Source organism: Octodon degus, unplaced genomic scaffold, assembly GCF_000260255.1.
Source record: "Octodon degus isolate 3935 unplaced genomic scaffold, OctDeg1.0 scaffold00021, whole genome shotgun sequence".
Lineage (NCBI taxonomy): Eukaryota > Metazoa > Chordata > Mammalia > Rodentia > Octodontidae > Octodon > Octodon degus.
Genome location: NW_004524597.1, coordinates 10,032,773 through 10,056,314, shown reverse-complemented (window position 1 = coordinate 10,056,314; position 23,542 = coordinate 10,032,773). Strand labels below are relative to the sequence as shown.

General features: G+C 54.9%; 5 protein-coding genes across 20 annotated transcripts in view; 2 read left to right on the top strand and 3 right to left on the bottom strand.

Annotated features, from left to right (window-relative positions):
- The window catches only part of Mapk8ip3 (mitogen-activated protein kinase 8 interacting protein 3), a 62,932-nt gene extending 48,910 nt beyond the window's left edge, over window positions 1–14,022 (top strand). For 7 of the 10 annotated variants that reach the window (XM_004627898.2, XM_004627893.2, XM_004627897.2 and 4 more), the window contains 24 exons: window positions 962–973; window positions 1,740–1,757; window positions 2,865–2,922; window positions 3,278–3,430; window positions 4,354–4,435; window positions 5,600–5,730; window positions 5,966–6,022; window positions 6,097–6,267; window positions 7,151–7,277; window positions 7,620–7,715; window positions 7,817–7,975; window positions 8,557–8,722; window positions 9,552–9,734; window positions 9,814–10,003; window positions 10,114–10,233; window positions 10,317–10,397; window positions 10,488–10,555; window positions 10,711–10,859; window positions 11,230–11,401; window positions 11,487–11,600; window positions 11,760–11,798; window positions 11,936–12,115; window positions 12,222–12,371; window positions 12,448–14,022. In XM_004627898.2, coding sequence (XP_004627955.1) covers window positions 962–973; window positions 1,740–1,757; window positions 2,865–2,922; window positions 3,278–3,430; window positions 4,354–4,435; window positions 5,600–5,730; window positions 5,966–6,022; window positions 6,097–6,267; window positions 7,151–7,277; window positions 7,620–7,715; window positions 7,817–7,975; window positions 8,557–8,722; window positions 9,552–9,734; window positions 9,814–10,003; window positions 10,114–10,233; window positions 10,317–10,397; window positions 10,488–10,555; window positions 10,711–10,859; window positions 11,230–11,401; window positions 11,487–11,600; window positions 11,760–11,798; window positions 11,936–12,115; window positions 12,222–12,371; window positions 12,448–12,569 — 2,798 coding nt within the window. In that variant the 3' untranslated portion in view covers window positions 12,570–14,022. The remainder of the gene's footprint in view (window positions 1–961; window positions 974–1,739; window positions 1,758–2,864; window positions 2,923–3,277; window positions 3,431–4,353; window positions 4,436–5,599; window positions 5,731–5,965; window positions 6,023–6,096; window positions 6,268–7,150; window positions 7,278–7,619; window positions 7,716–7,816; window positions 7,976–8,556; window positions 8,723–9,551; window positions 9,735–9,813; window positions 10,004–10,113; window positions 10,234–10,316; window positions 10,398–10,487; window positions 10,556–10,710; window positions 10,860–11,229; window positions 11,402–11,486; window positions 11,601–11,759; window positions 11,799–11,935; window positions 12,116–12,221; window positions 12,372–12,447) is intronic. The other 3 variants (XM_004627894.2, XM_004627899.2, XM_004627895.2) reach the window with 2 other exon arrangements.
- A 35-nt stretch (window positions 14,023–14,057) lies between these two features.
- Nme3 (NME/NM23 nucleoside diphosphate kinase 3) lies at window positions 14,058–17,342 on the bottom strand. 3 transcript variants are annotated; one of them, XM_023711785.1, is made up of 5 exons: window positions 17,238–17,342; window positions 14,811–14,925; window positions 14,610–14,711; window positions 14,422–14,534; window positions 14,058–14,342 (listed from the first exon to the last, which is right to left on the bottom strand). In XM_023711785.1, exons 1-5 carry the CDS (start codon window positions 17,318–17,320, stop codon window positions 14,225–14,227), a joined length of 531 nt encoding a protein of 176 aa, XP_023567553.1. In that variant the 5' UTR covers window positions 17,321–17,342; the 3' UTR covers window positions 14,058–14,224. The 3 variants fall into 3 exon arrangements, with proteins under 3 accessions (XP_023567553.1, XP_004627946.1, XP_023567552.1); XM_004627889.2 differs by lacking the exon at window positions 17,238–17,342 and adding an exon at window positions 15,015–15,151 and having other exon boundaries at window positions 14,061–14,342; window positions 14,811–14,941; XM_023711784.1 differs by lacking the exon at window positions 17,238–17,342 and adding an exon at window positions 15,015–15,151 and having other exon boundaries at window positions 14,207–14,342; window positions 14,430–14,534; window positions 14,811–14,941.
- Mrps34 (mitochondrial ribosomal protein S34) lies at window positions 15,186–16,443 on the bottom strand. The gene is made up of 3 exons (XM_004627890.2): window positions 15,977–16,443; window positions 15,848–15,890; window positions 15,186–15,768 (listed from the first exon to the last, which is right to left on the bottom strand). Exons 1-3 carry the CDS (start codon window positions 16,418–16,420, stop codon window positions 15,476–15,478), a joined length of 780 nt encoding a protein of 259 aa, XP_004627947.2. The 5' UTR covers window positions 16,421–16,443; the 3' UTR covers window positions 15,186–15,475.
- On the top strand, window positions 16,416–19,995 carry Eme2 (essential meiotic structure-specific endonuclease subunit 2). The gene is made up of 8 exons (XM_004628114.2): window positions 16,416–16,611; window positions 16,888–17,024; window positions 17,336–17,428; window positions 17,881–17,972; window positions 18,149–18,242; window positions 18,343–18,458; window positions 18,603–18,792; window positions 18,881–19,995. The coding sequence occupies exons 1-8, from the start codon at window positions 16,419–16,421 to the stop codon at window positions 19,049–19,051; spliced, it is 1,086 nt and encodes a 361-aa protein (XP_004628171.2). The 5' UTR covers window positions 16,416–16,418; the 3' UTR covers window positions 19,052–19,995.
- The window catches only part of Spsb3 (splA/ryanodine receptor domain and SOCS box containing 3), a 6,185-nt gene continuing 2,149 nt past the window's right edge, over window positions 19,507–23,542 (bottom strand). For all 5 annotated transcript variants that reach the window (XM_023711783.1, XM_023711781.1, XM_023711780.1 and 2 more), the window contains 5 exons: window positions 21,257–21,434; window positions 20,973–21,160; window positions 20,793–20,895; window positions 20,588–20,713; window positions 19,507–20,327 (listed from right to left, as the gene is read on the bottom strand). In XM_023711783.1, the coding sequence (XP_023567551.1) occupies window positions 19,981–20,327; window positions 20,588–20,713; window positions 20,793–20,895; window positions 20,973–21,160; window positions 21,257–21,434 (942 nt within the window). In that variant the 3' untranslated portion in view covers window positions 19,507–19,980. The remainder of the gene's footprint in view (window positions 20,328–20,587; window positions 20,714–20,792; window positions 20,896–20,972; window positions 21,161–21,256; window positions 21,435–23,542) is intronic.

Genomic DNA, 23,542 nt, shown 5'->3' with positions numbered 1-23,542 from the left:
ATAAATAAATAAATAAATAAATAAATAAATAAATAAATAAATGAAAGATAGTACTTAGGGATGTAGCTCAGTTTGAAGGCCTTGGGTTCATTCCCAAGTATCTGAAAAAAAAAAAAAAGAGAGACAGACAGACAGACAGACAAGAAAAAATGGAGGAGGATACCAGATGTTGACAGCAGGGGCCCTGGGTATCCAGGGAGGTGATTTGCAAGAAGACACTGCTTTTAAAAAGGTACACTAAAACAAATTGCATATATTGTTCTTTAAATCAGCTGGCTTTTAATATTCTTTTCCTTCCTTATGAACTACATTAACTAGGACAGAGTGGATTCATCCATTTTGTGTAGAAGAAGGAAGCATTTTCCCACCCATGTTCATTCTTCCCAATAGCCCCCTCTGTGCACCAGAAGGCATCCAGAGGAGAGGGGATGTGCACCTCATGCTCCCCACCTTACTCCTCTTTGCTTTTTGACCAACTTGTTTCCACTTGGCCACAGTGTAGTCCTGGGATTTTTCTGGTCATCCCTTACCTGAGGTCACACTTTCCCATGAGTCGTGGGCTGACTAGGGAATCCAGCTTGCTCACTGTGGAGGGGCTCCTGGGAAATGATATGTCCTTGTCAAGCCGCTGTTTCTTAACACATATACATACTGCTCTGATAGAGGCTTTTATTGTAAGATTTTGCAGAGGGCTAGTCACCAGCTGGGTGGGTGACAAGAACAAAGAAGTAGGTTGCCGGCAAAGCCAGGATTGCAGTATTCTGGGCCCCATGGGGGGTGAAGATTGCCACCTGCCCCATTGGATGTGCCCTGGGCCTGCTGGAATATGTTGTCCTCCATGCCCTTCAGCATGGGAATGGCTTTTTCTTTAATGAGAATTCCTTTATTTGTTGGTTCCAGTCATCAATTGACCTTTGTTGCTTCCTTCCCCATGTTTCTCTGCCTTGCTGGACGGACCCAGGGGAGTTCTCAGGTGTGTATCTCTACCATCTGTCTCCTGTGTCCCCCTTCCCACTGTGGAGAGCAGCTGGAGCGGGGTACATACATGTGGGTGCTCCCCTGCTGCTGGCCATCACCAAGGGCACTGCACTGACCCCTGATTGCTGTTCAGCTGCATTGGGCTGCCCAGCCACTGAAACCCCGTGCTTTGCTCACAAACCTACTACTGCCCGAGAGCTGATTTGGGTTGCTCCCCTGGCTGCTGACAGGCCCTTGGTATCTGACCCTCTTTTTTTTCGAGCCTGAGAAGGCCTCTAGGGAGCCACAGATATTATAAGACAGTTGATCCCATTGGATATACCTCAGAAGTCAAAGGTGCCTGGGATACCTGCACAGCCTAGTTCTCTGTTCCATGTGGGTAGCCAGGCTGAGTTGCCTTGCTTTGTAGCAGATGCCCTAAATTCCATCTGCCTCTGTGAGCCCATTCCCTGGTTCTAGTCCCATCCCATTATGGATTCCTCTAGCCCAGCATCTGGGGACAAGATGTTACTGCATTCCCCGCTGCTGCTTCTGGTCTGGCAATCTGATCCGCAGCCCAAGGATAAACTTCCTTGAAGGGGTAGCTGGCTCCATCTTGTTTCCTGCTCTCTTGTTCCCCTCCTTGCACTACCCGAACCCAGCCAGAAGTGACCCTGAAATACCTTCCACCCTGCAGTCTACACAGGCTTAATGCGCTTCTTTTCTTTCCCTCCTTCCCCGCCCTGTTGCCCATCTTCTGTGGGACTGGGACACTCCCGCAGTGCGTGATGATTTTTTTGGTAAGGCCAAGGCCCTGCTTCTTTATGTGTTTCTCCTGTCTTTGGCTTCCTCTCTCCAACCCACATTTTCACATGCTTCATGAGCATCTGCTTTGTTCTGCATGGCAGGGGTGTTGGGGTCAGCAGGGGCTGCAGGCTGTCATGGGAGGCAATACCTCTCTCTGAGCTGCTTTAGGTAGACCCTCTGAGCCACCACAGGCCCAAGGCAGAACCCTAAACCAGAGAGCCTGTTTCTGCTCTCCCCTGTCCACAGGAGGCAGGCCCATGTTTGAGGCAGGTGAGGTCAGAATGGACAGCAGGTTAGACCCCTAGCTGAAGCATTCTGTGAAGGTTTTTTGTTTGTTTCATGACTGCACAGATACGGGGCTGTTTTTGAAAGATCAGATTTGGTACTTGTGGGATTTATAGGACATGCCTGTAGGGAATTTAGTCTTTTGAGTCCAGTGGCAAAAGGACCAGGGCATTTCCTCCATAGAAAGGCACTAGGGAATCCTATCTTCATGCCCAGGCCTGTCCTTGCCTCCTGCCACCCCATTATGTGGTCCAGGTCCTGGTAGGTCTGCATGTACCCCTGGTAGAGGGTCTCTCCTGCCATGGGCCATCCCATCTTTATGACTGGGTTTTTTTCTGAGTCCTCTGCTGTCATCTGTCCCCCCTCATTGTGGCTCCAACATCTGTTCACCTGGGGGATAGCTCTGAAAGGCACATGTGTATGATGGGCCGGGAAACTGTCACATTAGGCAAAGGGGTGATGTTGGGAGCTGGAGTAAAGATATACATAGGCCATTCCAGGTCCTTCTGGTACATCTGCTTCCTATTCAGAGGGACCTCTGAGAACCATTTCGAGGGCCTAGTTATAAGCTCTAAGCTGCCACCATGGGGAGCCTGCTCTATGTATGTAGCCCACAGGCCTGGTAAAAACAGGGCCTTCCACTAGCTATGGAGCCCAGGGCCAGGACCTCTCTCCAGGCCCAACTTGACCACCCTCTGCAACCTGACTGCTATAAATGGGGGTTTGGGCTGCAGGGAAGTTTGCTCCTTGTGACAGGTATCATAGCGTCAGGGTAGCCTCAGGGTTCAGGGAAACCTTTCTACTTTTCTTTGCAGGAATGGGCAAAGAAGTGGGGAACCTGCTGCTGGAGAACTCACAGCTTCTAGAAACCAAGTAAGAGGTCCTCTGTGTCAGGCTAAGCAGCCCCCTCAACAGACCATAGAGGAAGCACCATAGAAGCTTCCCCACTGTGTTACAAGGCCACCTGGGCAGGACCTTTATCATTGTCTGTGATAAAGGGGACTCAGGAGGACTCCTTAGTACTTTCCTGGAGAGATTATCTTAAGAATACTTTGTCTAGGGTTACCAATTTGGTATCCTGGTCAAACAGCCTTACACCCTGAGCCACATTCATTCTTGACTCAGGTGAACCCTCTCAGACAGGAACATGTGGGACCCTCAAAAGCACCTATAACATGTGCACAGGAACTCTTAAAACACCCCCATCCCATCTTTCTGCCTTTTAAAGAAATGCTTTGAATGTGGTGAAGAATGACCTCATTGCAAAGGTCGACCAACTGTCAGGAGAACAGGAGGTATTGAGGGGAGAGCTGGAAGCAGCCAAGCAGGCCAAGGTCAAACTGGAGAACCGAATCAAAGAGCTGGAAGAAGAGCTAAAAAGGTGAGGTTTGGAGGAAAACAAGGCTCAGGCTCCCAGGTAGGGTTTTTTGAGTAACTCACCTCTCCTTTATGTCCCCTGTGAATTTGCTCTTCTAAATCCTGTTCTGTCCTGAGAGGCCACTCCTGCCCCAAGTGGCTTTGTATGTTCATTGCTCAGCCTCCTCTGGGCTCCAGCTTTAGCCACTAGCCCGATACCATTGTCTGCCCAATGCCTGCCCTCCTTGTCTCCATCTTCTCCTGAGCCTGCTATGCAGAGTCCTGTCTCATGTATTGTCTGTGAGTGTGGGTAGCAGCCTTGGCTGCAGCTCTCACACCATTCCTTCATTAGCTAGGGAGAGGCTCTGGCTGTCCTGGTACTCTGTATCCCCTCAGTTCTCCAGTCCTCACATCGGCCATGGTTTGGCCTCCCAGCCCCTAGAGTCCTATGTCCTAACTCTCACCCTGTTGTAATGGGAGGTGAACACGGAAGAGAGCCAGTGGAAACCAAATCTTCGCTGGACTTACCTTATCTGCCCTGCCCAGGAGGGTCCCTGGCTCTTCTGCCTCAGTGCTTTTTTTTTTTTTTTTTTTTTAAAGACATTCTTGCTATGTTGCTATGTAGTCCAGGCTGGCCTTCTGTTCACTGTTGTAACCCAGGCTGGCCTTGACTTCTGGCAGTCCTGCTTCAGCCACCCAAGTGCTGAGATTACAGATATGCCATACCTGATCCCTCCCAGGGTTTGACTACATCTTCCTTAGTCAGAATACCCAGAAGTCTGGGCTTTGGGGTCATATGAGGCAAGGTTGTGGGGCCTCCTTGACCACAGAGAACTGACCAATCATTCAGAGCCATCACTGGGGTCCCTATGGGACAAATCCTGAGCCTGGGCATTTGTGAAGGCATTGCAGCCCCTCACGCTGTATATTTCTGTTTTTGTCCTGTAGAGTGAAGTCAGAGGCTGTCATTGCTCGCCGCGAGCCCAGAGAAGAGGTGGAGGATGTAAGCAGCTATCTGTGTACAGAATTGGTATATTCCACTATTAACCTGTGGGCATGGGTGGGCAAGGGTGTGGGGTGGGCTTCCTGGGGTTTTATTGGGTCTCCTGGGCCCTCTCCACTTATCCTGTGTGACCTCTGAACCTGGTGCATTATTTGCCACCCCCTCTGGTTTTGTGGTATTGCATCCACCATCCTTGGAATGTCCAACCCTATATCATCAGTAGCCCCCTCCCAGCCCCAGTGAATGTTCTACGGTCCCAAGCCACCCTTTCTGTTCTCCATTGATTCTGCAGGGTCAGTGCCAGTGCTTGCTGTGCCTTTTCAGGTTCTCTGCCCAGGAGGAAAGCCACCTACAGCCTAGGTGGGACAGGCTCCCAACTTAGAGCCTCAGCCTCTTGAAGAACCTGAATGAGCATCCTGTACTCCTCTTTCATTCTTTTCTTTCTTTCTTTCTTTTTTTTTTTTAAAGACCATCTTTCTTAAAGCAGGCTAGGGCCCTGGAGGCACACCAACCCTTGACCTCAGCACTTTACAGCTCAGTCCATGGGGGTGTGAGGATAAAGGTCGTATGTCCAGGGTTCAAGAAATGATAGTTACTATTTTCTGCCCATGCTGTACAGCCCCTACTTCTAATAATCCAGGAGAGAAATAGCCTAAGGTGAATTGTGGCTCCCAAGACCACTAACACCTTGGGTGAGCAGTGGCTGAACTGAGGCTCAGGCCCGGAGGGGTCAGAACACCCCCCCCCATAGGTGCCTTACTCCCTGCAGCCCTGTTGGGCCTTTCAGTATTGTCTGGCACATCCCAGTCAAGTCACTCAAACCTAAAGCACTCTGCTGGTGGGACCTTCCCCAGAACTTTCCTTGTATTTCACATGGGCCAGTTTCTCTTGTTTTGTTTTTTTCTTGAGGCATTAGTAACCTATAGAAAGGGTCATCTGTTTTACCCCCAAGAGATCATATGTCATTCTAAAAGCAAGCAGTCCTGAGGGGACAAGTATACTTACCATCCTCCTCTATCCATAGCCTCCCACTGTCACTTGCCTGAGCTCTGCAGGATATTAGCATTTGGATCCTACACTTGGAGGTCATGTACCCCCCTAGGGGATAGGTGCCCCAGAAGGAATGAGGTATCTGGATAGACCCAAGCCTTCCTTACTCAGCTGAGCCATGGTGCTTTCTCTCCTTTGCAGGACAAAATCCCCATGGCCCAGCGCCGCCGCTTCACACGGGTAGAGATGGCCCGTGTGCTCATGGAGCGCAACCAATATAAGGAGCGATTGATGGAGCTACAGGAAGCTGTGCGGTGGACTGAGATGATCAGGTAGGTCTCACTTCCCTGCACTCCATAAACCCCAGAGATGAGCTCATGTCTATAGTTGGGGCTGTGGTCCCTAAGAAGGGGGCTGTGCATTATTCCAAAAGATAGAGTGGAGCCTGACTTTCACTGCCCCTACCTCCTGGAGTAGGGTGGAAGGACACCAGCTCTTCTCTCTGGTGGAGTCCCAGGCAAGGAATGCCAGAGGAATAGCAAGTTCCTTCTCTTGCCTCCCCTGCAGAGCATCCCGAGAACACCCATCTGTCCAGGAGAAAAAGAAGTCCACCATCTGGCAGTTGTAAGTAGGGGGACCCTAGGGGACAGGTGGGCTCCCCTAAGGCTAATGCTACTCACCCGTGCCTCCACTGCCAGCTTCAGCCGCCTCTTCAGCTCCTCCTCCAGCCCTCCTCCAGCCAAGCGGTCCTACCCCTCAGTGAACATCCACTACAAGTCCCCCACTGCTGCCAGCTTCAGCCAGCGCCGCAACCATGCCCTGTGCCAGATCTCAGCAGGCAGCCGGCCCTTGGAGTTCTTCCCCGACGAGTGAGTGTCCCACAGCCTCCACTGCTCTCTGACCTGCAAGGGGAGGGGGTGATCGATGGCAGAGCCCTCCTCTGCCAGACCCAGAAACAGGATGTGGGCAGCAGGCCGTCACCTTGCTGTGCTGTGGGACAGCGGCATGTTCCCCTCTTCTCCCCTAGAAGGAGCATTGCTGCCCTGGTTTAGTTCTAGTGTTGTATGACAGATACCCTTGTCAGAGACTGCATTTTTTTCTATCTTTCTTCCCTTTTTGTTTTGATCTTGTTTTGTTTTGTTTTTTGAGATGGTCTTGCTATGTTGTTCAGCCTGCCTTGAACTCACTATGTAGCCCAGGCTGGCCTTGAACTCACAGCAATCCTTGTGCCTGAGCCTCCCAAGAGCTGGGATTAAAGCCTGCACACCATGCTTGGCAAAGACTGCACTTCCTAATAGCCCCTTTCCTTAGTCCCTGAGTGCTGTGCAGGGTTCTGTGGGCTCCTGCTCTACACCCACCGGTCCTGAGCCATGTGTGTCCCTGGGCTTTTAAGCATCTGGCTGCCTCAAGGAACTGTTTCAGGCACATGTTGAAGTGAGGAGTCACTGACCAGATCCTGCCCCAGGCTGCAGTAAAGTCTCTTGCAGCTAAGCCCGGGAGCCAGGCAATATAGCAGACTAGTACTAGACAGTGGCAGGTACTAGTTGTGGCCTCTCAACCTAGGGCCACATTCTATACTGAAGAAATCCATCCTCTGTCAGATGGGGCTCAATGGCCAGCAAAAGACAAACAGAGACCTACACAGGCTCCTAGGCAGGGCAGATGCCCTGCAGGGGAGCCCTGTGAGCCCTGTGGGCTTGCACAGGCCACTCTCCTTCACCAAGGACATGGCCTTTTGTTCCTCCCACCCAGTGACTGCACATCCTCTGCCCGGAGGGAGCAGAAGCGTGAGCAGTACCGCCAGGTTCGCGAACATGTGCGCAATGATGACGGGAGGTTGCAGGCCTGTGGCTGGAGCCTGCCTGCCAAGTACAAGCAGGTGTGTGTAGGGCAGGACCAGAAGAAGAGTATAGGTGGGAGATGCAGGTGATCAGGGATGGCAGGCAGTGCTGAGGTGGGTGTAGGGTTGGGAGGCACAGGAGGGTGTGCAGAGCCAGATTGGCACCCACCCCTTAGCCTGGCCAGGGTAAACCCCCACCCTGGGGGAGGGAGCATGGTGGAGCTCTGCAGCTCCTACTGCTCACTGCTCAGGCCTGGGGGTCCAGGCTCCTGCCCAGTGTGCCCTCTGCACCAGAAGCCAGCAGACTTGGTTGCCTGGGGTTCTGGAGGATGGGTGCCTGCGCCTGGCCGTGTGCCCACAGTGCCTTCCTGCTCTGTATAGCTGAGTCCCAGCGGGGGCCAGGAAGATGCACGGATGAAGAATGTGCCTGTCCCTGTGTACTGCCGCCCTCTGGTAGAAAAGGACCCTACTATGAAGGTGAGTAGAGGATCCACAAGACCACTCCCAGAAGCTGAGCAGCATATCTGGGAGGTGGGCAGGAGATCTGAATGTCAGACCTCACTTCCTTAATCTTTCAGCTGTGGTGTGCTGCTGGTGTCAACCTAAGCGGGTGGAAGCCAAGTGAGGAGGAGTCAGGAAATGGAGTCAAGCCTATGCCAGGCCGTGACCCTCTGACTTGTGACCGGGAAGTAGAAGATGAACCCAAGAGCAATCATACATCTCCAGAAAAGAAGAAGGTCAGTATAGCAACAGGGCCCTACTGCCACCTCCCTTGTGCGTTGTCTGTGGGCAGCTTGCTACAAGGTGGGCTTAAAAGGACAGAGCTAGAGCATGCTGGGATGGTGCCTCTGGTAAGGCTGAGTGGAAGAGGCAGGCACTTCTGAAGTCAGGCACATTTACTTCTCCACAGGATAGGCCTGGGCAGAGCTGTATCTGGCTCTCATCAGGAACCCAAGAGCTAGTATAGTCTAGGAAGCTGTGCCTGCAGGTGTTATAGCTGCTACTACCTCCTCAGTTTCCACTTGGGGTCAGCATACCAGGCGCTTCTTGACTCATGTAGAGAAGTGGACAGTGGAATGGGCTGAATGAGGAAAGAAGTGGAAGGCTTCATGGTTGGAACCAAGGGGTAATTTTATATCCCAGCTTAATTTGGGGACCAGGTCTTTCTCTTAGAAGTAAATCATTTAGATATAGTTCTGAGTTTTCTGAACTACAGGCAAGGACAGCCATGTCCTCTGAAGCCATGGTTAAGGAGAGATCCTACGAGGTCTCAGGAGACTCCTGGGTATCAGCCCTGATCCGCTATGCTCTGAAACAGGCAAAGGATCTGCCTGAGACAGATGCCACCTCCAGCCGAGTATGGATCCTCACCAGCACATTGACTACCAGCAAAGTGGTGATCATCGATGCCAACCAGCCAGGCACTGTTGTAGACCAGTTTACAGTCTGCAATGCCCATGTCCTCTGTATCTCTAGCATTCCTGGTGAGTCTGGGCACTGAGCACAGTCCTTGAAAGCTGGTGTTCAAGGAGGGTGGTTCTTTGTTTCTAACAAAAGATGACTAGGATGTTAAGCAAATGGAGACAGGGCGCTTGCCAGGAGTATGAGTGGACAGTGAAGGTGGTCTGGCCAAGTCAAATGAGACCCTGAACCAAATGTGTAGGAGGAAGCTTGCTGGTGGCCTTATTCTGCCCATTGCTGGTGCTGACTCAGAGGAAAGCCTGATGTCACACCCAGGTGGTTAGAAGTGACAGGCAAGGCACAGCATGGGCCAAGCTAAAAAACTGTTTACAAGAAATAAGAAATTTTCTGTGTGGTAAACGTGAATCTATATTGAGCCCAAATCTTACTGCCTTACTGAGGTCTGGAGAGCTGGGCACAAGGATCCAGTTTTACCTTCTGGAGCAGCAGCATCTGTCACTTCCTGTGTGAAGAGAAATGGGTGATGAGGGCCCTGTGGGTCTCAAATATAAAACCTCAACTCCTTTAAGTTCCTCAGCCATGGTTGTCACATGATCAAATACTGTTTACCCCAAGGACCACACCCTCACTTCTCAGTTCCAGTTGGTCTGGGCGCCCCATCCAGCACCGGTCTCTCACGTCTCTATGTGGATATCCCAAGAGAGCCACAGTGCTGCCGACTGTGGAGGCTGGACTGGCTCAGCATAGAACTGTGTCTAGCAGAGAGAATATAGAACACTGGCCCTAGCAGATGGCAGCCATCTCTCCCACTGCCTTCAAGGGACTGAGCTCTGGTGTGGCCTTGAAGTATTGGGCTCTAGCATGGCTGACAGGTTGTGCCTCTCCTCCCAGCGGCCAGCGACAGCGACTACCCCCCAGGGGAGATGTTCCTGGACAGTGACATGAACCCTGAGGACTCGAGCACTGATGGTGTATTGGCCGGCATTACGCTGGTGGGCTGTGCCACTCGCTGTAATGTGCCACGTAGCAACTGCTCCTCTAGAGGGGACACCCCAGTGCTGGACAAGGGACAAGGTGAGTCTTGGGCAGCCTTCTCTCCATCCACCTTGTTCCTCCTGTCTCTGCCCAGCCAAGCTCACCCCTCCTTCCACAGGAGAGGTGGCTGCCACTGCCAATGGGAAGGTGAACCCATCGCAGTCCACAGAAGAGGCCACAGAAGCTACGGAGGTGCCAGACCCTGGGTCCAGTGAGCCAGAAGCAGCTGCAGTGCGGCCTGGACCCCTCACAGAGCATGTTTTCACAGACCCAGCTCCTACCCAGCCCTCCAGCACTCAGCCTAGCAGGTAGACTCTTGTACATCCAGCAAAACAGAAGTGGAAGGGAGACTGGCAGAAGTGTCAGGGTCTCAGGGCAGGGGTCAGGCACAATCTTCAGGCTACCATCCTTCTTGCAGTGAGAATGGGACAGAGGTCGATGGAAATAGTGTACAGCCCCAGCCGGAGCCAACTGGGGACCCCTCAGCACCAAGTAGCAGTGCTGCACCCACCATGTGGCTAGGAGCCCAGAATGGCTGGTAAGCTGGCTAGGGCAAGGGTTGAAGGGCTCTCTGGCTTCACCTGGACTTGTGTCCATGCCCACCTTAATCTCCTTCCACAGGCTGTATGTGCACTCAGCTGTGGCCAACTGGAAGAAGTGCCTGCACTCCATCAAGCTGAAGGACTCTGTGCTGAGCTTAGTGTATGTGACTCCACACTGAGGGTTGGGAGTCAGATGGGGGCCCAGGTCACCTGGCTCCCCTGAGCCTGGCTCACCACCTTCCCATTCCAGGCATGTCAAAGGCCGTGTGCTGGTAGCTCTCGCAGATGGGACTCTGGCCATCTTTCACCGTGGAGAGGGTAAGGTTTGGTGGCCCTACCACAATTGGCGGGGTGCTCCCCTGGTGCTCCCCTGGTCCCTGGGACTGTCCTCAGCCTGGCAGTGGGCTCTCCACCCATACCTATGAGTAGTGGGATCCTGATGTGCCTGAGCAAGTGTCATGGGCTTTCTCTAGATGGCCAGTGGGACCTGAGCAATTACCACCTGATGGACCTGGGCCACCCCCACCACTCCATCCGCTGTATGGCTGTTGTGTATGACCGAGTCTGGTGTGGCTACAAGAACAAGGTGCATGTCATCCAGCCCAAGACAATGCAGATCGAGGCAAGTGCAGACTAGCAGTGTGGCACCAAGGAGGGGAGGGAAGACTCTGGCCTCCCCTCTGAGAACCACTCAGAGAAATTGCTCCTTTGTTCAAAGGCATGTACAAGTAAAGGGCAGCTGGGATGCCTTTGTTAGTCTGTTTGAAGCCTGCTGTGTGCTGGGTACCCTTAAAACAGAAGTCAAGGACACAGATCTCCCCTCTGGCTTGGCCATCCAGGGCCAAGGGAGCAATGCAGATGCTGGATCAAAAGCTGGAGTGGGCTCTGTTCTCTCCAGATACAGGAGTAACTCTTGGGGCTGGGGCAGGTTCAGGGTCCCCTCCTCATTCTCCCCTTTCCCAACCCCGCTGTTGGGTGTCATGACCTTACAGAAGTCATTTGATGCCCATCCAAGACGAGAGAGCCAGGTGCGGCAGCTGGCATGGATCGGTGATGGGGTGTGGGTATCCATCCGCTTGGACTCCACCCTCCGGCTCTACCATGCCCACACCCACCAGCACCTGCAGGATGTGGACATTGAGCCCTACGTCAGCAAGATGCTGGGTGAGGGGCAACTCTGGGGTGAGCAAGGTGGGGACAGTGACACGGACCACACTGACCCAGCATCTCCTGCCCCCCCACCCCCTAGGCACTGGCAAGCTGGGCTTTTCCTTTGTGCGCATCACAGCTTTGCTCATCGCAGGCAACCGCCTCTGGGTGGGCACTGGCAATGGGGTTGTCATCTCCATCCCGCTGACTGAGAGTAAGTGATTCCCATCCTGGGATACCCGCAAAGATAGTGATGGCTATTCCTAAAGGGCACATGTCAGGATGGGGTCGGGGGAGGCCATACACATCCACAGCCTGGTGGACCGAGCCACCCTAGCTGCAGCCACACTCAATCTCCATCTCTTCTCACCAGCTGTAGTCCTGCATCGAGGCCAGCTCCTAGGGCTCCGGGGTGAGTACAGGGCACTGCCTCTGCCCCAGACACAGCGCAAGGTGATCCCTTTGCTCCTCTCCTGTCCTCCCTTCCTTTACTTTCCCTCCTTCTCTCCTACTGGAAATGAGGTGGCTCAGTGCCCTCTTTATCTCCAGCCAATAAGACATCTCCTACATCTGGAGAGGGCACCCGCCCTGGGGGTGTCATCCACGTGTATGGAGATGACAGCAGTGACAAATCAGCCAGCAGCTTCATCCCTTACTGCTCCATGGCTCAGGCCCAGCTCTGCTTCCACGGACACCGTGACGCTGTCAAATTTTTTGTCTCAGTGCCAGGTGAGTGGTCATTCCTCCCCTTCCCTGCATGCCATGGCCCTATAGGGGTACAATGGTAGCCCCTCTAGGAAGCTGCCATACTGAGTCCCTTTTGACCCCATGACAGGGAATGTGCTGGCCACCCTCAATGGCAGTGTGCTGGATAGCCCATCGGAGGGTCCTGGGCCTGCCGCACCTGCTGCAGATGCTGAGGGCCAGAAACTGAAGAATGCACTGGTGCTGAGTGGTGGTGAAGGGTACATTGACTTCCGCATAGGTGAGAGGGCACTGCCCAGGGCAGGGTTGTGTGTGTTGGCAGCGAGGAGCTGTTTCTGACTGCTGTGACTCTCTAGGGGATGGAGAGGACGATGAGACAGAGGAATGTGCAGGAGACATCAGCCAAGTGAAACCCACGCTGTCCAAGGCAGAGCGCAGTCACATCATTGTGTGGCAGGTGTCCTATACCCCAGAGTGAGGCCACTGCCCCAACTCTCCACCCTGCCTGATGCCAATGTGTACATAGGACCCCTGCCTGCCTGCCCTCTGTCTCCTCCCCTGGGGCAGCCAGGTGCCCAACCACCCCCTTCTAACCTCTCAACTTGCAGCTTTCACCTGAAGTCCAGCCCCCTCCCCACAGCTGGCAGGGAGAGGGGTGATACAGGTTATAGAGAGGGAGGCAGGGAGCAGGTAGCATTCCCCAGCAGGGAGGGGAACCTTTGGGAACACTCCCCGACAGTACCTGGCTGGCACCCAGCCTAGCGTCACGTCTCAAAGGCACTTCAAGTGAGGGCAAGGCCAAGGTGGCTGTGGGCAGCCCTGGTCCACTATGGGCTTCCCACTCCTAGGACCCCCATGGCAGGAGCAAGGGCTTTGAGCCGCCAAGTCTTCCTACCCAAGTCCACCTGCTTTGCATGCTGTCCATGGGAGTGGGGTCCCTTAGCCCCCAGGGTCTTGCTCTTCCTGAGGAGGCCAGGTCTAGTAACCATCCTGTGTCCAGGAAGGTAGGGCTCAGACTGCCTGGACCCCAGCCAGCCTTCTATGGGTATCCTCCATTCACAAATATCCATTCCCTCAGCCCTGTCCAGCCTCCCCAAGATCTAGCATTAAAGCTTGGGGCCAGGCTCCCTAGGGCATCTTCTTCAGAAGACAAACCAGGTGCCATCTAGTCCAGCCCTTGCTGACCTCTGCCCCTCCCTGAAGCCCATAGGGTAGAATTTCTCAGGCAGAGAAATTTCTGAGGCAGGCCCAGGCCTCAGGAAGACCAAGGGTCTCTGGCCTCTTCTGGGAGGGGTGGAGTAAGGCTTGGTCCAGAGGCCTCCAGAAGTTTCTGGTCTCTCCTTGGGGGGTGGGGGGGGCAGAGTGCATGCTCAGCCTCAGGTTGATGGGGGTAGTGTGCTCTTGGAGTCTGTCCACTGCACAGGGTTCCAAGGAGCCCAGCTCCCAGACACGTACTAAGTGCCTAGGGTTGCCCGCTGTGGCCTGCTCCCATGAAGAGCAACTGGTGAGGGGCTGCTCAGCAGAGGACAGACAGGGCTACTGCACCAGGCCTGGGCATTGCCCTGGGCTGCCCTCCTTACCCACCTTCCCCGCCCAGGCCTTACTCCTACTCCAAGGCACTGATCAGGGCAGCATGCCCCCTGCTGCTGCCCACCACCCCCTAGAGAAGCACAGATCTTAGGGCGCTATGCCATGAGCCCAGCTGGCCACCACAGGCTGCAGCCAGCGCAGCTGCAGGCTTCTCCCCACCACCCTGCCACCTCTCCACTGTGATGTATGTCCCTGTCTGTCCCCACAGGAACTAAAGTGACTGGGTTTAGAGGGTGGGTGGAGCTGGAAAAAAGGGGCCGGTGCAATTCTCCTCAGGCTTTGTTTGGTCCTGCAAGTGAACCCACATATCTGCTCTGTATGTAATAAACGTCTTGACACCATGCCTCTGCCTCCCGGGGATCAGGCTAGTGCACACACAGGTTTTTCTCAATTTATTATGAAAAAAGGTGAGATGAACATGGGGAGTCCAGGTGCTGTGGGCTGGGGAGGTGGCTCTGCAGCAAAGTAGCTGTGTGTGGCCTGCACCCACTGCTTAGGGGAGCTCTGCAGGGTGTAGTGGTCTTGCACAAGGCCAGCACCTCCCTATTCATATAACCAGTGTGAGGCGCTGTCTTCCCAGCATAGGATCTCCTCCATAGGGAACCAGAGTGCAATCTCACGGCGGGCACTCTCCACAGAATCGCTGCCATGGATCAAGTTTCTAAGGTGTACAGAGAGCCAGGTGAGCAGGGCCAGCAGGCAGGGTGTAACGAGACAACACAGAAGTAACTGGGCCTTACTTGCCAACCTCTACGCAGAAATCCCCACGGATGGTGCCAGGCACTGCGTCCACTGGGTCTGTGGCCCCAATAAGGGCCCTTGAGGCGCGCACCACATCCAGTCCCTGCCACACCTGCGCGGGCGGGAAGGCAGGTGGTATGGACAAAGCTTTGATGCCAGGGCACTAGCCCACTCACTGGGAACTCACCATAGCTACCACGGGCCCCGAGCTCATATATTTGACCAGGCGACCATAGAAGGGACGTCCACGTAGATCGGCATAGTGTTCCCGTAGCAGCTCCTCAGAGGCCTAGAGGACAGACAACAGCATGCGCCTGGGCGAGTTTCCACCCCGCTCCGCCCAGCAGCAAACTCCAGCAATGCACCGCCCAACACAGCCCTTCCTCACCTGCACCAGCTTCAGTGCCACCAACTTGAAGCCTTTCCTTTCGAATCGCCGCACAATCTCGCCCACCAGCCGCCGCTGCACCCCATCCGGCTTTACCGCCAAAAAGGTGCGCTCGTGTACGCCGCCGCAAGCTGCAGGGAACTGGTCTTTAGGCCCGCCCGGTAGTAAGTCCCCCGGCAAGCCCCGGCCCAGCCCAGCGCTCACCCGCGGGGAAGAGCTGAGACAAGATGGTAAGCACCAGGCAGATCATGGCGACCGCAGGCGTGGGGCGGAGCCAATGGGGCGGACTGGCGCAGGATCCGCCCGCTGCGCCGCACTCCCCCCCCAACCCCCAGCTTCGTCTACAGCCGCACGCACAAAAGAAACCACTATCCAGACCACATGGAGCGTTTATTTCCGGCCTCAGGAGCAGAGAAGGGTTTGACTGCCGCCAGCTCGCTACGCCTTGCAGCCCACCCGCGGGGGCCTGTGCTCAGGTCTTTGTATCAAGGCGCCAGGATCTCCCAAATGTTCCACGTTCAAAAGTTGGGTCTTGGTCCAGGGAGATGGCTCAGTAAAATAAGAGCTTGCCTGGCAAGCGCAAGGGCCTGAGTTCATTCCCCGGTTCCGCCAAAAAAAAAAAAAAAAAAAGCAGGGTCTTCAGAGTCCATCCTGGTCCCCGCACGTTAGACTGGAGTGCCCTTGGTCTTGCGCTTGGCCTCCAGTTTCTCAGGGTAGTCCCAAGGATCCGCGAGCGTCCTTTCTAGGTTCAGCAGAGGTTCCTCTGTGCTGGGATTCCCACTTTTCTGCCGTTCCGCGAGGATCATAGCACGGAGCAGTGGCGGATAGGGAACAGGGCGCAGATCCTCTTCGGGTCCTGGCGTGAATGCTGTAAAGGCCTCTTCCTCGTGCTTTGGCACCACCCGCCAGTCGTGGTGCATAACATGCTCTATCTCCCTGGCCTCACTCTCCGTCTTCCCTAAGAAAAGAGTCAGGGATGTTGGCGCGCTCGAGAAACCGGCTGCTGCCCATTCGGCGCTCCGGAACCCAGGTCTTACCTTTGAAGGTCAGGACGCCCCAGGCCTTCCCGTGATCCAAATTCTGCAGAGCAAAAAGGATGAGTAAACTCAGAAAGCCGCTCAACCCGGGGCCCGGGCGGAGCAGGGGGCTGGACTGGGATCGCACACCTGCGCCGTGTAGTCCGGCAGTACGCGTGTGAGTCGCCAGTAGCACGGTTCGTCGTGTTGCCACAGCCAGGACTTGCGTGTGACCAGCCGGCCCAGGCCGAAGCGCGGCAGGCGGCTAAGCAACTGCAAGAGGCGGCTCTCGCGGCGCACGTCGACCCAGGCACGCACTGGGAGCCGGTGGCCGGTGTAAGGTCGTGTCAGAGTCTCGTAGTCTAGGGCGTAGCGCTGCGAATCGCTTGGCTTTTCCCGCTGCTCGCGCAGGGCGCGAACTCGGCGGGCGAGTTCGGCGATCAGCCGCGGCCTCACCTTTTTGCGTGCCATGGTTTCCGCGGAGCGGAGCCCACCGGAAGCTAGAGAGCCCAGTGCCCTCCCACACCGGAAGGGGCTGGTGTAGAAAGCAAAGGTGTCCGGGCCTGGCCGGAAGCGGAGAGGAGTCTGAATCATGACAGAGGCTAGGCGTGGGAGGATGCAGCGACGGCCCCCAACTTGGGAGATCTCGGACTCGGACTCTGAGGGCGACGCTACAGCGGAGGCTGGTGCTGGGGCCCGGAGCGCAGCAGGGGAGCTCAAGACAGCACGTGAGACACGACGGCCCGAGACGGCCTTGCAGCGCCGGACGGTGTGCGTGGACCCAGGTGCAGGGACATGGGCCCTGGAATGGGAAACCGCGTTCGGTGATATGCTGCAGGGCACAGGCCAGCTGACTCAGTTGCTGGCGGGGCGTGTCCTTCCTGCATCCTGGGGTTCGGATCCCTAGCCAGGTCAGGGGACCAGCTCTGTGGGCTGTCAGTCTAGGAAAGGCGAACATGGGTGGGGGGCGTTGTGGGGCTGCACTCGCACACCCCACCAGTTGTGGGTGAGAGCGAACTGGGTGAGAGCATATAGTGAAGGAACTGTACCCCGCGGACCAGCTGTCCTGGAAGATGCCGGCTCAGACATCCTGATGGAGGCACTGAGTGCCCTGGGCTGTAAATGCTGCATTGAGCCGCAGAGTCCAGCCCGCAGTCTGCAGTGGCGTGGAGTGAGGCTTGACCCCCAGGCCTCAGGCGTGAGTGTTCCCTGAGAGTGCAGCTCTGGTCCCAGCCAAGCCTGGCAGAGGAGTGGACTGAGACATCCTGGTTCCCTTGCCACTCTGCCAGCAAGAAGCATGCTCTCAGCTGCTGCCAAACGTTGCCCCTCCGAGAGCCTGGGTGGGGTTACATTTGGCTCTCTGAAGGGAAAGCCATCTCACATTGGAACCTAATGTGAGATGTCTGGAAAGCAGGAGGCTTGGGTGTGGCTGGGGAAGCTGCTGGAGTGCCAGTGTTGGCCCTGGGGACCCAGGCCGAGATTTAGCAGCAGCATTCAGTGTCCCCACAGGTACTTCCTGAGTTGTGGGCTGCAGAGGACCAGGAGCTGCTGCTGCTATTGAAGCCAGAAGAATTTCTTCAGGGTGTGACTCAGATTACCCAGGTGCTGTCCTTTCTCTGTGTCCTGGTGTTGGGAGTTGCTGACCAGGCAGCATAGCTTCCCTGGTTCTCATTCTAGGGGAGAGGGGAAAAGGTGGCTAAGGTTCTGTATGTTCAGAAACCTCAGAGATGTTGAGAGTAGGGTTTGCCTGTAACAGCCAACAGCCTAGTTTTTATTAGGGTGCTCAGTAGCCTGTGTTGGAGAATCAGAATGCAAACCTTCTGGGCCCCAGCATCCAAGGGGCCCAGCACTTGATGTGTGCCAGACAAATGCCACCTAGGGTACAGAAGTGGCTACAAAAGAGGATCCAACTCTTCCAGAACCCAAGGAGTTCCGAGGGTTTGTAAATCTGCTCATCTTCTGCAGACTGGCTGTGGCCTGGTGGCCTATGACCCTCCTGCCACAGACTTCCTGTCAATAGGTATGAACAGGTGTGCTATACATTCTTGTCTCAGACCTCAGGCCCACCCTGTTCCATACCCTGGATTTCTACTGAGACCCCTGCCCGCCTCCACGTGGCTGTCATTGGGCTGGATGCCTACCTGTGGTACTGTTCACCTACTGCCTTTAGCAAACCTGGTTGAGATGGGTTCCTGAGGAATGTGGGGGTGGCTCTACAGGGTGCTGTGTCCATTGCCCAGGATAGGTCCTGGGGGAAGCAGAACTCAGGGAGGGTAGAACTGAAGGTATGTGGGGACTGGCAGGATAGTTACCTCTGTTTAGGTCTTACCAGCCAAATGCCCAAAGGATACAGCAGCCAGAGAGTCCAGAGGTGGCCCAGGCCCAGCAGACTATTGGCTGGCCTGAAGTAGAAGAGGTAAGTGCCAGACTGGATTGGGTGGCACAGTTGGCTTTATCCTAGTAGAGACTATTCTCATGAATAGGCCCTCATTCACACCCATTGCTTGCCCTCCCAGGCCTTGGTGCTCCTGCAGCTCCTCAGAGACCTGGATGTGCTGTTGGTGGCCTCATGGCAGGAGCTGAGTCAGCATGTATGTTCCTTCACCAAAGCCCTCGCCCAGCGTCCCTCCAAGTATGTATCCCTGCCCAGGGCTGAGACAGGACCATGTTTAAGGCGTGGAGGAAGTGCCTGCTGAGAATAGGAAGGCTTTGCTGAGCTGGAGGGGTACAGAAGGCAAGCCTCTGAAAGGTCCCTTGCATGCCCTTCCTGTTACAGGCAGTACCGGGACTCCCTAGCCTTTTCCTTCTGCACATCAGGGCGCTGGGCTTCAGGCCAGAGAGTGGCCAGAGATGGCTCTGGGCTGCAGGGGGTGTGGTGGAAGCAGATCCAGCAATTTAACAGGGTCAGCCCAGCTGTAGCTGATGCTGTGGTTGCTGCCTTTCCCTCCCCTCGCCTTCTGCAGCAGGTGAGTCCCACCAAGTGGCCCTTTCCTTTCCCAGAAATGGCAACCAGGTCCCCAAGGCCCACCCTGCTCACATCAGTTCCTGTCCTAGGCACTCCTGGCCTGCAGCACAGAACAGGAGCGCCTGGGCCTCCTGGCTGACCTCCCTGTCAAGGGCCACAAAGGCAGGCAGCACCGCAGGGTTGGACCTGACCTCTCCCGCAGAATCTGCCTCTTCCTGACCACTACCAACCCTGACCTCCTGCTGGACCTGGGCTCCTGAGCACAGCACATCCATTAGCAGGACTATATATAGCTTAACTGAGAGACCAGACACACTTAAAGGGCAAGACCCCAGCACACCTAAGGTAGACTAGAGTGGATTCATCTTGGGTCAGTCAGGTCTGAGCTGTCTGAGCTGCCTGAGCGTGACAGGAGGCTGAAGAGTGGAGGGAAGTTCTGCAATGAGCAGAAAAACACCTGTTCTTCCCCAGCCTGGGATTGTCAGAAAACCGGACATAGGCCCTCTGGCTTTAGGGGAACCAAGCAGCAGGGCAGTGTGTCCAGAAGGGCTGTCAGGCAGCAGCAGCCAGGCCCACAGTTACCAGAGGCTTGAGGACTGGCTTCCTTGGGAGGAATAAGAGATCTTGGGGAGAGGAGAATCAGGCTTGCCCCTTCCAGGCTGTTGGAAACTGCCAGATCTGACATGAGGAAAACTGGACACGGGAGCCCAAGGCCTTGAGGTGGACTTTTTAATCTTACAGCTGTGTAGGCATCTGTTACAATTATTAAAGTCTCTGTGACAGGAGCAGCAGCTGACAACATGCAAAGCGACCTAAGAAAAAACCCAGATCTGGCAAGAACTGAGCTCCAGCAGAGCCCGTGTCTTTCTTGGGGCAACAGACACCTACACCCCAGCCTCCTAGGCCGAGTCTAGGTCTAGAGGTGCTAGGCTGCTCCTCCCAGGACACTAAGAGGGAGATGCTATGAGCACAGTACGGCTTCAACCCTGCCAGGCACAAGCAGCGGAGCTGACTCATAGCCTGGGGCCCCAGGTCCCCTGGAGAAAGACTGTCCTGACCCTGGGGGAGATGGAACAACCCCAGGTGGATTTCAGCCCAGCTCTCCTCTCTCCTGCCTGATAGAAAAGGAGCAGAGATGGAGAAAATGCCAGTCACAGGCTGAGGTGGCAGTCTTCATCAAGAAATAAAGTCAGGTCCTTCGGCAGCGCTTTCTCTGGCAGGGCCTGGTTTCTGGGCTGTTGGGGCTGCTCAGGTCTGCTGTCCTAGGTGAGGACACAGTGGGCTTATGGCGGCTGTAGTTCATGCTCAAGACCCAGCCCAGCTTGTTGTGTAGTGCCTGCTTGAGGCCAGGTGGCAGGGGCAGTCCCTCGAGGGTATCGCCTGAGTCTGGTCGCAGCTGCCGCAGGCGGTAGCAACACAGATACTGCAAGGAGGTCATGCTAGCACAAGAACGGATCACCTTCATGCTGCTCTTTGCTGCTGTGGAGCACACCATTGGATAAAACTTCTTGTTCTGTAGCCGAGTAGCTGCCACTCCTGGAAAAAAGACACAGAAGGGAGGCCTGCTAGGGCAGCCAAGGGAAGCAGCTTGTGCAGCCATGAGAGAGGATGCTGGTCCAGGGGACTGTAGCCTGGCCCAAGCTACATTTATATGCAACACGTGTGTGCACATACACACCAGGACCCTGAGGCCTCGGGTTCATGCACACACAACACACCAGGACCCTGAGACCTCGGGTTCCTGGGTCTCCTCTTAGGATCAGGCCAAGGGAAGCCACACACAGTAATGCCCTCACCTATGCACTTCCTGTTCTTGAAGAAGGTCAGCGTTCCGTGCCAGGTGTCCAGGTGCACACCAATGATGGAGCCCTGGCCGAACCTCGAGGAAAAACTTGTCTTGTTGCCCTTGTGATGAAGAAGCCCTGGGGACAGCTGGGTATATGAGCCTAAAGGCCATATGCTACCCTTCCCACAAGCCTGCCCCACCTAGGCCACACGCACCTGTGTAGGACAGGCCCCAGCTGTCCTCATCCCTGCCAAGTAGGCTGCAGAACGTGTGCTGATACTTGTCCAGGTCCACATCTGATGTCCCAATGCCCACCATCTGGGGACAGTGGGGTTGAGCAGGGGCTATTGGGCCTGGGGCCTAAGGTGGCTGTCCTCATAGCAGTGACCACTTACCATATCAGTGCCATAGACAGGGGAGGTCATCTTAATCTCCCAGAAGTGTTGGCCATCCCCCAGCTCCTTGGTGCCCCGTATAGCTGCAGTACCACAGCTGTACTCCATGTGGAAGCTGACTTTGCGGTTATCACAGCTAAGCAGCGTGGCTGATGACTTATTTAGGTCATCCCAGACCCAGTCAAAATCTATAAAATCAAAATGGAGAGGCCCAGACTGAGGAGGGCCCTAAAGCCACAAGGCCTACCCTGTGCATCCCAGGAGGGCCTGACCCAGGTGCTCACACTCGTCCTCCTCTCCGCAGCGGCAGTCCTTGCCACGGTGGGCCATATGCAGACTGCTGCAGAAGGCAGCCTCGCTCTGGCCCTCACAATCGCAGAAGGACTCCCCTGTCACAGGCACAGCACTGGGGATGGATGGCGGCACAGATGAGTACTCTGGGTCAGAATCTGAGTCACTGTGCTAGAAGAAAAGGGGAAGATATTCCCACTGGTCACCCACCCTCCATTTACCATCACCTCCAACACCACCACAAGCCAGATTGTTCTACACCAGAAAAGGGACAGGTACCAATACTCCTTGGGGGGTCACAGGTCCACAGCAGAGTGCACTCTCAGTGCTAACATCTGACAGACTGTGTGCCCCCAGCCACAACCTATTTCTGCACAACATGAGGGCCTAGCATAACCAGCCACCATGGAGTACCAAAGCCAAGGCCTACCAGCTCTGCCCTCTAGCATTCAATAGACAACTTTGTGATGATAGATAAGGCACAGGCCTATCCCTGACAGATCAAGGCCTTCCTGTCACTTCAGCCAAGGAGGTACTCTGGTAAGGCTCAGCCAGCTCATGCTGTTGCTGCTACTGGAAACAGCCAGGACTCTATCATTACCTCTAAAGGGACACAGTTCTGTGGTTCAAGTTCCAAGTCCCCAGGCCTGATACTGGCTCAGGAGTCAGACACTACAGCAACTGAACTGGGCAGGTTCCAGCAATAAGCCAACCCAAGATTGAAGAGGCTTTCTCCACAGTCTTTCCTACTTCAGTGATACACAGGCCTTTGAAGTACCTGCTTCAGCTCTAGACCAAGGCCAACCTGTCAGGGGCCAGGGAAGGTACAGATAGTCTACAGCCTCTTCCATCAGCTGTAGGCCTGGCCTCTGCTTCAGCTTCCCTGCCACACATTTGCCCAGCAACCCAGGTAACCTAAAATATGAGCAGTCCCTGTCACACCACAGGGTCCTGCAGATAGAGTTAAAGCCAGTGCTTAGCCAAAGTCCTGCCCTTTGCCATGTCTATTCACATTAACTCTGCTGCAGGGCATTATTTTGACTGCCATGGATAAATGGTTAAGACTTCACCCCAACCCTCTTTAAGTTCTGACACGGGGTTTTACTGAGTTGCCCACCTTAGGCTTTAACTTGAAATGTCAGCCATTTGTGTGTGTTGCTGGGGATCTAACCCAGGGCCCTGTAAATGCAAGGTAAAAGCTCTACCACTGAGCCCCAACTCTTTAGGCTTTGAGATCCTCCTGCTTCAGCCTCATAAACTGACTCCATAACATGCTCCCAAGGATCCTTTCCCAAATCCCTTTCATTATACTGTATTTTCCTCCACATTCCCCTGTTCACTTCCCTCTCCCACTAGACTCTGAACTCTTCCTAGAGGGACCTGTTCCTCCAAGTTTTTTGTTAATGAGGCCACATAGTATCTTAAATGGGGGAGGAAGTCTCCTGCATACCTGAGGGGAAACTGCCCAGCAACTTCTAAGTATGTGCTCAAATGGACTCTGCTCTTGAGGAGAAGCCACAGGGAACCACCACAGCAAGCACAGTCAACCCCCAAAATGAACACAGGCCATCCTACCTGGAGACAGGCCTTGCCTCCAGATAAAGCAGGCCCAGGAGACTGTAACGTCACTGTCATAGGAGGGCCTCCCAACAGCGAGCCCACTGAGTCAGGAGCCAGCACACGGGTCCAACTGACCCTCTCTGGGGACAAGGCAGACTTGACCCTGGATCACCTTAAGGACAGCACTGGAGCGGAGGAAAGAAACACCCAGGATGACTACCTACACCTGCCCACACACAGGTGCCTTAGGCCCATTAGGTGACAGAGGCCAAACAGCATGCATGTGTCACACTGCCCAGCCCAGACACCACCTGCACCCCATAGCCTAGGAGGCAGGGTCACAAGCAATAGACTGCTTCAGGCCTCATGGTCAGTGGGAGCTAGAAGCATGGAAGGAATGTAGGCCAGGCACTCACACTCAGGAGGCCCCAATTAGCCAGGCCAGTAAACCTGTGCCTCCAAGTTCTCCCACAAAGCCAAAGAAGGAACCATTCCTGACAGGGACATCTGTCTGGACCAGGATACAATGCACAGGGCTATAACTGTCCAGCCTCAGAAAGCCAAGTGAAAAGCCACCGCACTGCCCCTCCCCTCCTCACTGCACTGTATCAGGGATGAAGGCCACTCAGCCTGCCCACAGATCTGGCCACAGATAAAGATGTGCACGGAGCTGAACCTCTTCTGGCCACCTCACTTTTTGGGGCCTATCTGAGCTCTCA